The following is a 14,316-nucleotide window of genomic DNA, read 5'->3' on the forward strand; positions in this document are numbered from 1 at the left end:
AATTTGATCAAGGAAATTAAAACAATTGCAAGTTTGGCACAATGCCCTTTGGGGGTAGCAGGTAGGGAGAGGAGGGGAAAAGCTGGAGGCCGATGCAAAGGAGAAGGGAAGGACCGAGTGATGGGCAAGGCTGACCTTGTTAGAGTGCATGATGTAGTGAGGTTGCACATGCTGCCATCTTACCACCCGACGGGCGTCCGGCTGATCAGAAGGCAAGGAGATGGAAGAGGACCACGAGCAGAAGACAAGTGGAGGGGTGCCGAGATTCTCAGTGGCGAAAAGTGCAAAACTCTTGCCTTGCCTTTTGAAAAACACAGAGCAACTGGAAGCCTCTGCCCCCCCCCACACCCAAGAGCACAACAAACCAAGCCCAAAAGAGAAAAATGAAAAGTAGCCTCTTAATTCCAAGAGACTGCTTGGATCGTACCCCCCAGGCAAGGTTTCCCAGCCAAATCTAAACTGCTGGTATTTTCTTTCTTTCTTTCTTTCTTTCTTTCTTTCTTCCTTCCTTCCTTCCTTCCTTCCCTTTCCTTTCCTTTCCTTTCCTTTCCTTTCTTTTTGTTTTTTCTCTTTCTCTCTTTCTCTTTCTTTCTTTCTCTTTCTTTCTTTCTTTCCTTTCTCTTTCTTTCTTTCTTTCTTTTTCTTTCTTTCCTTTCCTTTCCTTTCTCTTTCTTTCTTTCCTTTCTTTTTCTTTCTTTTTCTTTCTTTTTTCTTTCTTTCCCTCTTTTTCTCTTTCTCTTTCTTTCTTTCTTTCTTTCTTTCTTCCTTCCTTCCTTCCCTTTCCTTTCCTTTTTGTTTCTTTCTCTTTCTTTCTCTCTCTCTCTTTCTCTTTCTTTCTTTCTTTCCTTTCTTTTTCTTTCTTTTTCTTTCTTTCTTTCTCTCTTTCTCTCTTTTTCTCTTTCTCTTTCTTTCTCTTTCTCTCTCTCTCTTTCTTTCTTTCTTTTTCTTTCTTTCTTTCTTTCTTTCTCTCTTTTTCTCTTTCTTTCTCTTTCTCTTTCTTTCTTTCTTTCTTTCTTTCTTTCTTTCTTTCTTTCTTTCTTTCTTTCTTTCTTTCTTTCTGGAAGTTTGAGAAGTACTTTAAAAAAAAGACACTCACGTTTCAGCCCCCAGGGCAAGGCAGAGAAAACAGCTTCCAAAAGCTGGCCTTGTCCGTTTATTATTTTTCTTCTGCTCACTTTTTGCCTTTTTCACCGAGGGATCAATGTTAAAGTCACAGCTGCCTTTGGAAATTTTTTTCAGGAGAGTTGCTAGTGATGTTATTGACAGGCGCAGCTTAAAATTTGCAAAAACAGAGTTCCAAAGACACCCAAGGCCGAGTTGCAGAGATGTTCAAAAGAAGAGTAAAACCCCAAAGCGTTGGAAGTTCGGAATCAAATCCAGGACCGGGAGTATCGAAATGAGGAAAAGTTCATCTTGAGATGTTTCTCCAATCCCGTCATGACGTCCTTCCTTATCATGTTTTGGTGTTCAGCACCAACGCTGTCTCTTTGCACACCCTTGCCTCTCCAAGGAGCACAGGGAAGAGTTTTGATTGTCAGCAAAATTAATTCACGAAGCAGTCCGGAAAATAAAAATATAAACGAGGAAGCAAAAGGGAGGGAACCTTTTCAAAGAGGGTCGTTGGTCCTCAGTTCCATCCCGCTGTGCCGTGTTTCTTCTCCAAGCAAGTCCAGATGAGCAGAGGAAACCAGGTGACTTGGGCACTTCCTTTCCATCTCCTGGTTGCTGACTCATTCGGAAGACCGATGTTCTTCCATCCCATCAAACCCTATCAGCGCAGAGCCGACAGCCCTCTCCAGAGGATGAGGTTTAAGGGCCGCGTTGCAGAGAGCATCTTCCAAGATGTCGCAAGAAGGAGAAAGCACCCAATCTTGAAGAAGGTGGGAGGAATGAAGAAGGCTGGGCAAAAAGTCTACCATTAAGCTTCCCAGCAAGACAACTGTGACATTGCCCACAAAACAACCGTCTTACCCATTGCCACTTGACTGGTTCTCCATCCTCTGAACCGATCACAGGGAGGTAGCTCTGGGGAGCATTTACTCGAATGAAGTCAAGTGTGAGTGATTTACCAGCAGGCTTCCCACAATGTGAAGGACTTGCTCTGCCCTTGAGTGATGGGGAAGGGGGGGGAGGTAAGGGAGGAGGGAGGGAGGGAGGGGGGCTCTCTGTTCAGGGTCACATGATGTTCAGGAAGCTATTATGCCGAAATCAGATATCTGTCTCTCCCATTCTATGACTTGCTGCATGAAATGTTCTTTTGGGAGATGTACGGCAACGCAGCTTGCATTGCTTTTGGGGTTTTTTTGGGGGTTTTTTTAAAGAAAAACCCCAAAATAAAACAAGCATACACAAATGCCATCTTCCCTCCTCTCTGAAGTGTGAAAGTGACTTTAAAACACACAAACACAGTCACAAAGGGTGAAATCCAGCAGGTTCTGACAGGTTCTGGAGAACCGGTAGCGGAAATTTTTGAGTAGTTCGGAGAGCCGGCAAATACCACCTCTGGCTGGCCCCCAGAGTGGGGTGGGAATGGGGATTTTGCAATATCCTTCCGCCTGGAGTGGGGAGGGAATGGAGATTTTGCAGTATCCTTCCCCTGCCACGCCCACCAAGCCACGCCCACAGAACCGGTAGGGGAAAAAATTTAGATTTCACCCCTGAGACAGTTGCAACGTTAATGGAAACCTGACGGAGGAGAAAATCTCACCAGTAAAATGGAAAAGTTTGAGAAGGAACTGACAGCCAAACCAATTGCCATCTCTGCAAATATATATATATCATCGCTTAATTTCCACAGCAGTTTGCCACCATGTTGTACATACATTGTTCTCTTAAAAGTACTTTTTTTAAAAAAAAATACTGTTTCCACAGTATGCTGTATTATAATCTGCAAGGTAGACCAGCCAAATAGAACACAGAAATGATAAATACGTAAATGAGAATCTATTCCGAAGCAGAACATCCAGATTCAGTCACAGCTCTGTTCCATATAGTATCAACCTTGTGAACTCTCAACTTTCCTCTTTCCACTATGTAGTCAAAATGGACAGTGATTAATATATATTTATATACTAGCTGGACGCCCGTGCTTCGCTACGAAATTTATGTGCTCAGGCTTGATAAATTGACACTTGCAGCCTGAAACTTAATTTATTTTATTTTATTTTATTTTATTAAATTTCTATACCGCCCTTCTCCCGAAGGACTCAGGGAGGTGTACAGCCAAAAATAAAACCATGACAATATAAAAATTAAAAGCAATTTAAAACAATTAAATAAATTGTCCGAAAACTCTAATAAAATAACCCATTAAAATAGTAAAATATTATTATTATTTAGGCCAGCCCTGCTTGCTGGAATAATAATGTTTTTAGGGCACGACGGAAGGTACGCAGGTCGGGAATCCTACGAATTTCCGGGGGCAGCTCATTCCAGAGGGTAGGGGCCCCCACAGAGAATGCTCTCCCCCTGGGGGTGGTCAGCCGACATTGCCTAGCCAACGGCACCCGGAGGAGCCCCTCTCTGTGGGAGCGTACCGGTCGATGGGAAGCTATTGGTGGCAGAAGACGGTCTCGTAGATACCCAGGTCCCAAGCCATGGAGCGCTTTAAAGGTGGCAACCAGCACCTTGAATCGCACCCGGAAGACCACCGGGAGCCAGTGCAGCTCACGCAGGAGCGGTGTTACATGGGAGCGTCGGGTCGCTCCCATAATTACCCACGCGGCCGCATTCTGGACCAGTTGGAGCCTCCGGCTGCTCTTCAAGGGAAGCCCCATGTAGAGAGTGTTACAGTAGTCCAGACGGGAATGTAGAGTGTAGAATGTGTAACCCCGTAGCATCAGAGTGTGTTAATATAATGCAAATGGCAGTTGGAACAGAGGGGGATAGAGAATAGAATGTCCCAGCCTGCAGCATCCATCGGTATTCATCTAGCTAGCATCCTGTCAGGGTGTGAGAGAGTTGAGGGGTGTTTGGAAACTCAAACAGTATTTGCTGTGTGAGCAAGAAGGAGACAGGAAGGAGGCTGGGCATGGCTTAGCTCAACTGTTCTGTAGTAAAGCTGCTTGCTGCTGTGACAGTAAAACTGAAAGTGAAACTCCTCTCCTCTGCTTGTGTTTTGCATTTGGAACAGCTTTCTTTTGAGGTGGGGAGGGGGAGTAGAACTCCTTAACATCAGAGTGTGTTAATAATAATATAGGAAATACTAATGCTCTGATGGTCATTTCGAAAAATCCTCTCTTAGTGAGCACCTAGAAGCCAAGAGGAACAAATGTGGCAAATTTCAAGGTTGTAGGCTTTACGGTTCTGGAGATTCCGTGATTAATGCGTGAGTGGTTTTCACTTTTAGATATATAGATATGCATTTTTATATATACATTTATATGTATGAGTGTATATATATATATATGTGTGTGTGTGTGTGTGTGTGTGTGTGTGTGTGTGTGTGTGTGCAATATATCACATACGCAGAAGATAACCTCCAGAGGGAAAAAAAAATGTATGATGCCCTTTGGCTTCCTGCATCTCTCAATCTCCGCACAATTTCAAGGTAATCTCTCCGCGATAAGACATCTGCAGTTTGTTTTCCTTCCTCCTCCTCCTCTGCATTTTCAGAGAGAGAGCCATATGTTTTTAATTATCTTGGGCTGCAGATTTCCGATGGCTACGGCCTAGAGGTGGATGTCAGAAAAGGCCTGTAGGAGAGCGAAGATGTTTCTCATAAATAAATAAATAAATAAATAAATTGACAAAATGATTTCGGTGCATTGAGAGCCTGGAAGGCAGAACTAAAAATACGATAGAATTATAGGGTGGCTTCACAGAACCAGTTAACCACATCGGAAATTTAGCTTTGCTGAGCGAGCAGAAAGAAGAAAGCGTTTACACAAACCCATGTGTGGGAGAATTCAAGGCTTCCCAAGGATTGATGTGCCAATGTAATCTCCCCAAAACATTGTGAGGCTTTGATTGCATAGTTGCGGGCTCCATTTTAGAATAGAATAGAATAACAGAGTTGGAAGGGACCTTGGAGGTCTTCTAGTCCAACCCCCTGCTCACCAAGGGGTCCAACCCACCCCTTTCCTAGAAGAATGAAATATTTTAGGAAATATTAAAAAGGCAGAATATTATGTTTCCCTGGTTGAGAAATGGAGAAGCATGTTTTAAAGACGAAGCAGCTCCCACCTTCTTGCCCCCCACCCTTTGTCAATGGGCCAGAGGCAGAAACTCAATTCCCTCCCATCTTTGTCAATGGACCATTATCTGCAACACAATAGGAGCCATCTAGCAACAGAAACTCACCACATGGCACCTGGGAAGATTACATCAGCCAGCAAGGCTAGCTAAGACCCCCATCCCCCTGGGAGTCTGACAACCAATCAGGATACTCTTTTGGGGGCCCAGGAAGTTCAAAGCCAGAGAGAACATAAAACCCAGAGACTCGCTGCATCTCGGCCTCTTTTCTGTTCAGGAACTCAAACCATGTGATCCTGTCCACCATTAAACCATCTTTCCAAGCAGTCTCCAGTGTCTTTTTCCCCACTTGGAGCTGAACCCAGAAGGATATTTCTTCTAACAATTATACTGAGACATATGCACCAAAGACAAATTCCTTGTGTGTCCAATCACACTTGGCCAATAAAAAATTCTATTCTATTCTATTCTATTCTATTCTATTCTATTCTATTCTATTCTATTCTATTCTATTCTATTCTATTCTATTCTATTCTATTCTAGTGTATGCACCAAGACAAATTCCTTGTGTGTCCAATCACACTTGGCCAATAAAAAATTCTATTCTATTCTATTCTATTCTATTCTATTCTATTCTATTCTATTCTATTCTATTCTATTCTATTCTATTCTAGTGTATGCACCAAGACAAATTCCTTGTGTGTCCAATCACACTTGGCCAATAAAAAATTCTATTCTATTCTATTCTATTCTATTCTATTCTATTCTATTCTATTCTAATTTTTCAGAAACTCTGGGCCGCGATCTTTACAATTCCCCACCCCGACGTCCCACAAACTGGGCGGAAGCCGACTCAAGCGGTGTTTGCGTGACCGTAGTCACTTACCAAGTTTGTGATAAATGTCAAACTTCAGCCGCCCCCTCAGTTCATGTGTCTCTTAAACCACAATTCTCCAGGCAATCTGTTTGTAAATTACCAACTATTACCAGAACTACAGTGTGTGAACTGCATGGCTGCCTTGAAGCATGCTGTGTGGGAGAGCTACAATGCAAATATTTAACCACAATTGACTCAACCGGCGTGGGGGGGAAATTCACGGCAGCAAAGGGCCATTGCTGGGCCATGAGGTTTTTCCCACATCGTTTCTCTACGCTTAGTCACCTCCTCTGACATCTACAGGTAATCCTCGACTTACAACGTCATTGGGAAAAAAGTGAGTTATGATCATTTTTCACCACCATTGCAGCATCCCCGTGCTCATGTGATCGAAATTCAGATGCTCGATTCATATTTATGACGGTTGCAATGCCCCTGGGTCATGTGATCCCCTTGTGTGACTCACTTAACAATTGTATGACTCATTTAACGACTGTGGCAAGAAAGGTCATACAATGGAAAAAAATTAACTTAACAAATGTCTCGTTTAGCAACATAAATTTTGGGCTCAATTGTGGTGGTAAATTCAAGGACTAGGCATTCAGAACTGTAGAACCTTCTCCTGCTTGGGCGAGGGGTTAGACTAGATGACCTACATGGTCCCTTCCAAATCTGAATACTAATCTGGAGGAGAAGGGAAACATTTTCAAGGGGAAAAAACCAAGAAAGTCCAGTTTTTTTTTCTGGAAAAAGCTCCTTTGGGTCTTATTCAGAACTATGGAAGCTTCTTGGATGAGAAGCGAAATGTTTTCAAGGGAAAAAAAAATCAAGGAAGTCCAGTTTTCTTTTGGAAAAAACACCTTTGGGTCTTGCTCTAAATGCTGCCTCTTGCCTACCTGAGTGTCAACTCACAAAGCATCCCTGGCCTGCTCTCGAGTTGCCATAGGCAAAGGGGATGGGAAACCGATGAAGCAGCACGGCAGCCAAAAACAGAAGTACACTCCAGACATATCTCTCTCAAGGCTGTCTCCCAGGGTTACCCACAGCGGCCGGAGGGGAGTGATCTCTACAACCCGCGAAATTGCTCCATTGGCGAATGTGATTGATGACACACCCTGAGGGGAGGGGGGAAACAGGGTCATGATTGGGGAGTAAATTAAGTGGGGTCAGAATTGGCTTCACTTGGAACATGTGGACATGAAGCCCCTAATAAATAACTGGATTTCTTTTGAAGCTTGGCTCGAGGCTCATGATTTGGCAAAACCAAAGTAAGTTCTTCCATCCATTTAAGACATAAATATACCTTAGCACAAGGCCTAAAATAGACTTAGCACAGATTAGACAACAAACAAAATCCCCCAAACTTTCCTTCTGGGAATTAACCCAAAAAGGTCTCTCTCCCTCTCTTCACAACCCAAATTGCATCACAGTTCTCTCCCAACCCTTCCTACCACCTAGAAACATTGAGTGCACCCACTCGGGGTGACTGTCCTTGCATCTCCCGGCAAAGGTCAAATTCCAAAGCTCCATCACTGACCTAGAGAAGCCAGAGCTTTTAGCACCTCTTCATTATCCCAGTCAAAGAACCAGAGAAACCAACTGGCGCAGGATTAACCTTTCTAAAGGAAAAAACATGAACCTCCATCCATCCCCCTCTGGAGATTCAGATAACAGAATAACAGAGTCGGAAGGGACCTTAGAGGTCTTCTAGTACAACCCCCTGCTCAAGCAAGAAATCCTACACCATTTCAGACAAATGGCTCTCCAATCTCTTCTTGAAAACCTCCAGTGATGGAGAAAGAAGGAAGGAAGGAAGGAAGGAAGGAAGGAAGGAAGGAAGGAAGGAAGGGAAGGAGGGAGGGAAGGAGGAAGGAAAAAGATGGAAAGGGAGGGAGGGAGGGAGGGAGGGAGGGAGGGAGGAAGGAAGGAAGGAAGGAAGGAAGGAAGGAAGGAAGGAAGGAAGGAAGGAAGGAAGGAAGAGTATGAGAATAACCGTAGGAGAAGGGACCTTGGATGTCTTCTAGTCCAACCCCCTGATCAAGCAAGAAATCCTATACCATTTCAGACAAATGGCTCTCCAATCTCTTCTTGAAAACCTCCAGTGATGGAGAAAGAAAGAAGGAAGGAAGGAAGGAAGGAAGGAAGGAAGGAAGGAAGGAAGGAAGGAAGGAAGGAAGGAAAGAAGGAAAAAAGAATAGCAAAATAACAGAGTTGGAAGGGGTACCTTGGAGGTCTTCTAGTCCAACAACTTCTAGGAATAATCCATTCCAAGGATTAATTGTTCTAACTGTCGGGTAATTTCTCCTTAATCCTAGGCGGGCCCTTTCCTTGGTTAGTTTCCATCCGTTGCTTCTTGTCCTGCCTTCAATAGAAGGTCGAAACCCGCCCCCAACTTACTGTTCTGTATTTCCCTGGGATCTGTCCCTCCCCCTTCAGATTCCCCTACCCAGAGCCCACTCAGCCCCTCAGGGTCCCTTCCAGGGGGTTGGACTAGATGACCTCCAAGGTCCCTTCCACCTCTGTTACTGTTTATGAGGAAAAAACCTACTTCCAATTTATGGAATCCACCACCAGAGGTTCTAAAGGCAGCTCTTATTTTAGGTAAAGGTAAAGGTTCCCCTCGCACGTATGTGCTAGTCGTTCCCGACTCTAGGGGGCGGTGCTCATCTCCGTTTCAAAGCCGAAAAGCCAGCGCTGTCCGAAGACGTCTCCGTGATCATGTGGCCGGCATGACTCAATGCCAAAGGCGCACAGAACGCTGTTCCCTTCCCACCAAAGGTGGTCCCTCTTTTTCTACTTGCATCTTTTACGTGCTTTCGAACTGCTAGGTTGGCAGAAGCTGGGACGAGTCACGGGAGCTCACCCCGTAATGCGGCGCTAGGGATTCGAACCGCTGAACTGCCCACCTTTCGATTGACAAGCTCAGCGTCTTAGCCACTGAGCCACCGCATCCCGTAGCTCTTATTTTAGCTGGCTTGAAAAAGGATTAAATCAATAACTGGAGAGCATGTCCATCAACCGGTATTAAAGACAATTACTGGATCGTTCGTTCAGAAGCAGAATAAGGCTGAAAAAACAGACGACCGGGAGATCTAATTTCGTTTCAACCTGCTGGTTGATCTGTTTGTGTCCCCCAAAGCAACTGGGCACGATCTCACCATGCCGCTCTAATCCCCTCTCCCACTTCTACCCCCAGCTTTAGCAAGAGACAGCCCTGCCGTCCAAGGATATACCAGATATACTTACATAAGTCTGAGAAAGGAGAACTTTTTTCTCAAGGAATCTAACCGGAGATGGCAAGTCTGCTTTGTACCTAAGTTGATCTTCTTGGAATGGAGGTTCTGGACCATGACTGTGCTTGGCCGAGTGTTGGTGGGTAACGCTGTAGACCACAACCCATAGAAAGCTTCCCTGAAGTTCTCAAGGTGCCCCAGATGTCTAGTCCTGAAGGAAACGTTGCTTCGGAGTCCAGGCCATAGAAACAGGTCCAAAAGGCAATGTTTGAATTGGACGCTTGGTGCATGGGCCTTTCTCTTCTCAAGTCAAGATTCCTTAGAGGGATAACTCCATAGGTTTCAGGTCTCCAGAAGAAAGAGCTTCTGGATGGCACGATGTTCACCAGATTTCCCCCAAACAGCCTCCTTCCTCAGTCTTTCTCCCACTTCTGAGAACTAAAACAATCTTGGCCGGATAATTTTGATTGCTTCTTTTCGGGAACCGCGGTGCAGCTGCTCAGTCTTCTTTCCGTGTGTGTGTGTGTGTGTATTTTGAGGTGGATACGAGGTCTTCTCTGCCCCAGTTCTCCAAAAACAAACTAGCCCTGTCTGCCGAGCTCCACCTGGGCATGATGTCAGCTGCAGTGTCTGCTACCAGAAAGGTTGAGCCTCTGGTCCTGAAATCCCAACGCAGCACCTGAAAACAACATTTTCCCTCCCCCGAGGAGCTCAAAGCTTGCTCCCTCCTGCCATCATCAGCAAATAAACGGGTGGAAGGAGCACCTGATCAACTGAAGCAGGTGGCACAAGAGAGCGTTGAGTCTCTACTCAGGACACGCAGACACGTGTACCAACACAAGCCTCCAGGAGCAAGAGGTTCTCAGAGAAGATCTTCTGGCCAGGATAGGGTTTTTTTTTTTTTTTTTAATCACAGAAGAACAAAGTCAGAAAGGACCTCGGAGGTCTTCTAGTCCAGCGGTCACCAACTGATGGTCTGCGAGAAAACTGTGATGGTCCGCAGAAAAATTATTGGCATTTTTTTATATTGCACTAAATCAGAGGTCCTCAAACTACGGTCCCTGGGCCAGAAGTACGCAATGAACGGTGTGTTGCTGCAGAGAGTCTCCCCCTTTGAGGTCTTTTTGTGCGGGTTGGAGGGGGGCAGAAATTGGGGTCTGCTTCAGCCTCCTGGTGTGGGGCTTCGGGCGAAGGCTGGAGGGAAGCGCCGCTGGTGGCGAAGAGCTGGAGGACCTCGTTCCAGTGGAACCGCATCATGGCCTGGAACTGGCTGACCATCTCAGCCTGCTGAGCCTCCAGGTGCCAGTATCTGGCCTTGCACCCCCGCAGATCTTTCCTCTGCTTGGAAAGCCTATGCTCCTAGTCCTCAGTGAGGTGCTTCTGCTGAGCCTCCTTCTCGGTCAGATCCAATTTGAACTGAGCTGTTTTGCTAACTCTTTCTCGCGGTGGCTGCTTAGCTCCAACACCTGCTTCCTGTTGGGGCCCTATGGAGCCCTGGTGGGGAGGCAATGAGTGGCTGGGAGGGAGGGGTGAGTAGAGGCCGGCGAGATACCCCTTGACGTGAGTGACACAGAGTTGGCCACACCCACCCAGTCACCTGACCATCTAGCCACGCCCACCCAGCCAGTCATTAGGCAGATCATATTAGTCTTCCTTGATTAGTTTCCATCCATTGGATGTTGAGTGTTTGGAGCCCTCTTCTGACTAAAGAAGGTGGAAGACCGAAAAGGGGCTTCGATTGGGGGGGGGGACTCTTGGCCTTTTTTGACTACACGTCAAGGACTTTGTGACTGTCACTTTTCCAGAGCCGGGGTCCCTTTTAAAGATATGACCCAGATTGCATCCAAAGCAGGGGTGAAATTCAGCAGGTTGTGACAGGTTCTGGAGAGCTGGTAGCGGAAATTTTGAGCAGTTCGGAGAACCAGTAGCGGAAATTTTGAGTAGTTCGGAGAACCAGTAGCGGAAATTTTGAGCAGTTCGGAGAACTGGCAAATACCACCTCTGGCTGCCCCAGAGTGGAGATTTTGCAATATTCTTCCCCCAGGAGTGGAGTGGGAATGGAGATTTTGCAGTATCCTTCCCCTGCCATGCCTACCAAGCCATGCCATGCCATGCCACACACCCACCAAGCCATGCCCATCAAGCCAAGCCACGTACAAGCCACACCCACCAAGCCACGTCACGCCCACCAAGCCAACGCCCACAGAACCGGTAGTAAAAAAATTTGAATTCCACCACTGATCCAAAGGACGGATTCCTCTCGTCTGAAAATCTGTTCCATTCCTTCCTCAATGCTGCTATAAAAACCTTAGCGCTTTTCAAGTTCCCTTTCCTTCCTGAAACAGGTGAGGGACTCCCCAGGTAAAGGGACACACAAGAAAATGAAGACATTGACAGAGGAAGCTTTTTTTGGCAGCCCTAAATCTTAATCTTGAGTGCTCTTCAGTCATTCCTTCTTCAATAAGAGGCACGACTTGTTATGTGTGCATAATGCAGGAGTTTTCAAACCAAGGGTCCAATCTAAGATAACTGAACTAAGGAGGCATTTCCTGACAGTGAGAACAATGAATCGGTGGAAGGACCTGCCTTGAGAAGTTGTGGGTGCTTCATCGCTGGAGGTTTTCAAGAAGACACTGGACAACCCTTTGTCTGAAATGGTACAGGGCAGTGATGACTAACCTCTTTGCCATTGCGTGCCGGGAGCGGGGGGGGGGGTCACACACGCGCATGCCCTCACCCATAATTCTATGTGCCCTGCCTCTGCGCATTCCCTCGCGAACTCCCTCCCCGCCCTCACTCCTGGCATGCAATGGCCCAGTAGGCCCTTTTTTCTCTCTCACCAGCCTCCAGAGCCTTTCTAGGAGTCTGGGGAGGGCGAAAATGGCCTTCCCCCCCACCCACCCCCGAGGCCCTCCGGAGGCAGGAAACAGCCTGTTTCCCTACTTCTGATGGGCCCAGAAAGCCCGAAAATCATCTAGGGCGCGCCAGAGCTGAGCTCACGTGCCCACCAATATGGGTACGTGTGCCAACTGTGGCATGCGTGCCATAGGTTCACCATCATGGGTATAGGGTTTCCTGCCTGAGCAAGGGGTTGGACTAGAAGACCTCCAAGGTCCCTCCCAACTCTGTTGTTCGAGTATTCAATCGCTCACACACAAAAATCAAGTAAGACCCATCTGGAAGGAAGGAAATGGAGGGAGGGAGGGAGGGAGGGAAGGAAGGAAGGAAGGAAGGAAGGAAGGAAGGAAGGAAGGAAGGAAAGAAAGAAGGAAGGAAGGAAAGAAAGAAAGAAATAGAGGGAGGGAGGGAAGAAGGAAGGAAAGAAAGAAGGAAGGAAAGAAAGAAGGAAGGAAGGAAGGAAGGAAAGAAAGAAGGAAGGAAGGAAGGAAGGAAAGAAAGAAATAGAGGGAGGGAGGGAAGAAGGAAGGAAAGAAAGAAGGAAGGAAAGAAAGAAGGAAGGAAGGAAGGAAAGAAAGAAAGAAATAGAGGGAGGGAGGGAAGAAGGAAGGAAAGAAAGAAGGAAGGAAAGAAAGAAGGAAGGAAGGAAAGAAAGAAATAGAGGGAGGAAGGAAGGAAAGAAATAGAGGGAGGGAGGGAAGGAAGGAAGGAAGGAAGGAAGGAAAGAATTAGAGGGAGGGAGGGAGGGAGGGAAGGAAGGAAGGAAAGAAAGAAGGAAGGAAGGAAGGAAGGAAGGAAAGAAGGAAGGAAAGAAGGAAGGAAGGAAAGAAAGAAGGAAGGAAGGAAAGAAAAAAATAGAGGGAGGGACGGAAGAAGGAAGGAAAGAAAGAAGGAAGGAAGGAAGGAAAGAAAAAAATAGAGGGAGGGAGGGAAGAAGGAAGGAAAGAAAGAAGGAAGGAAGGAAAGAAAGAAGGAAGGAAGGAAAGAAAGAAATAGAGGGAGGGAGGGAAGAAGGAAGGAAAGAAAGAAAGAAGGAAAGAAAGAAGGAAGGAAGGAAAAAGAAATAGAGGGAGGAAGGAAGGAAGGAAAGAAATAGAGGGAGGGAGGGAAGAAGGAAGGAAAGAAGGAAAGAAAGAAGGAAGGAAGGAAAGAAAGAAATAGAGGGAAGAAGGAAGGAAGGAAGGAAGGAAAGAAATAGAGGGAGGGAGGGAAGAAGGAAGGAAGGAAGGAAAGAAGGAAGAAAGGAAGGAAGGAAGAAGGAAGGAAGGAAAGAAAGAAATAGAGGGAAGAAGGAAGGAAGGAAGGAAGGGAAGGGAGGGAGGGAGGAAATAGAGGGAGGGAGGGATTTAAACTTTTCAGAGCAGAGTATGGTTTATCTGCTTTGTTCCCTCTTATTTCCTCCAGGGTAACCATTTCTACAAGGGCCTGGATAATTGGAGGGAAACATATGGAAGAAAAGGCTCAGCCACCGAATAGTAATTCTCAACAGCTCGGTTCTCCCTTGGGTTATTAATTGGCCCTCAGCGGGACTCGTTGTTCTCTTTAGACTGAGGAACATTTTCTTTCCAGCTTTTACTACCATCGGTAGAGCTACCATGGCAAAGACAAGAGAAACAGCAACGGGTTGCAGCCTAGAGAGAAGAAAGAAAGTATGGAGCCAATTATAACAGAGCCTTGACCGATATCAAGAGTCCCATTTTTTTAATCCGTTGCTGGTTTTCAATGAGTGTGGAAGCTTCACAACCACTTTATCCAATCGTTAGACAAAATCCCAGTGATCCAATATGGCTTTCAAGTGTCTCAAGGAACAACCCTCAAATTCTTCAGTAAAAATTAATTTTAAAAGTTAAGGTTTGTTTTTTTAAAAAAAAAAAAAAAAAGAAATAACCCTACTAACTGTTTACATGCGTCTATCCCTAGAGAATCATGATTTTCCGCACAGCAACTTTACTAAATTTGGATATTAGCCATCAGCTTGATTTAAGGCAATTTGAATGTTAATTTGGGAGCAGAGAAGGCCCCGTTTCGCACTATGATCAAAAAAGCCCACTTTTGGAGAAAGTGTATTTTCTAAAACTAGTTAATAACACCACTTTTTTTTTTTTTTTGGAGTAG

General features: G+C 45.7%; 1 protein-coding gene across 8 annotated transcripts in view; it reads right to left on the reverse strand.

The window, feature by feature from the left end:
- GRAMD1B (GRAM domain containing 1B) overlaps positions 1 to 14,316 on the reverse strand; it is a 213,299-nt gene that overhangs the window by 127,233 nt on the left and 71,750 nt on the right. The window contains exon 1 of one of the 8 annotated variants that reach the window (XM_087875684.1): positions 9,317 to 9,926. The exons of the other annotated variants lie outside the window; for them this stretch is intronic. Coding sequence (XP_087731810.1) covers positions 9,317 to 9,420 — 104 coding nt within the window. The 5' untranslated portion in view covers positions 9,421 to 9,926. Of the gene's footprint in view, positions 1 to 9,316; positions 9,927 to 14,316 lie in introns of those variants that run through there. 8 annotated transcript variants of the gene reach the window in all.

This window comes from Pantherophis guttatus, chromosome 9 (genome assembly GCF_059756535.1).
Source record: "Pantherophis guttatus breed Tessera chromosome 9, ASM5975653v1, whole genome shotgun sequence".
Lineage (NCBI taxonomy): Eukaryota > Metazoa > Chordata > Lepidosauria > Squamata > Colubridae > Pantherophis > Pantherophis guttatus.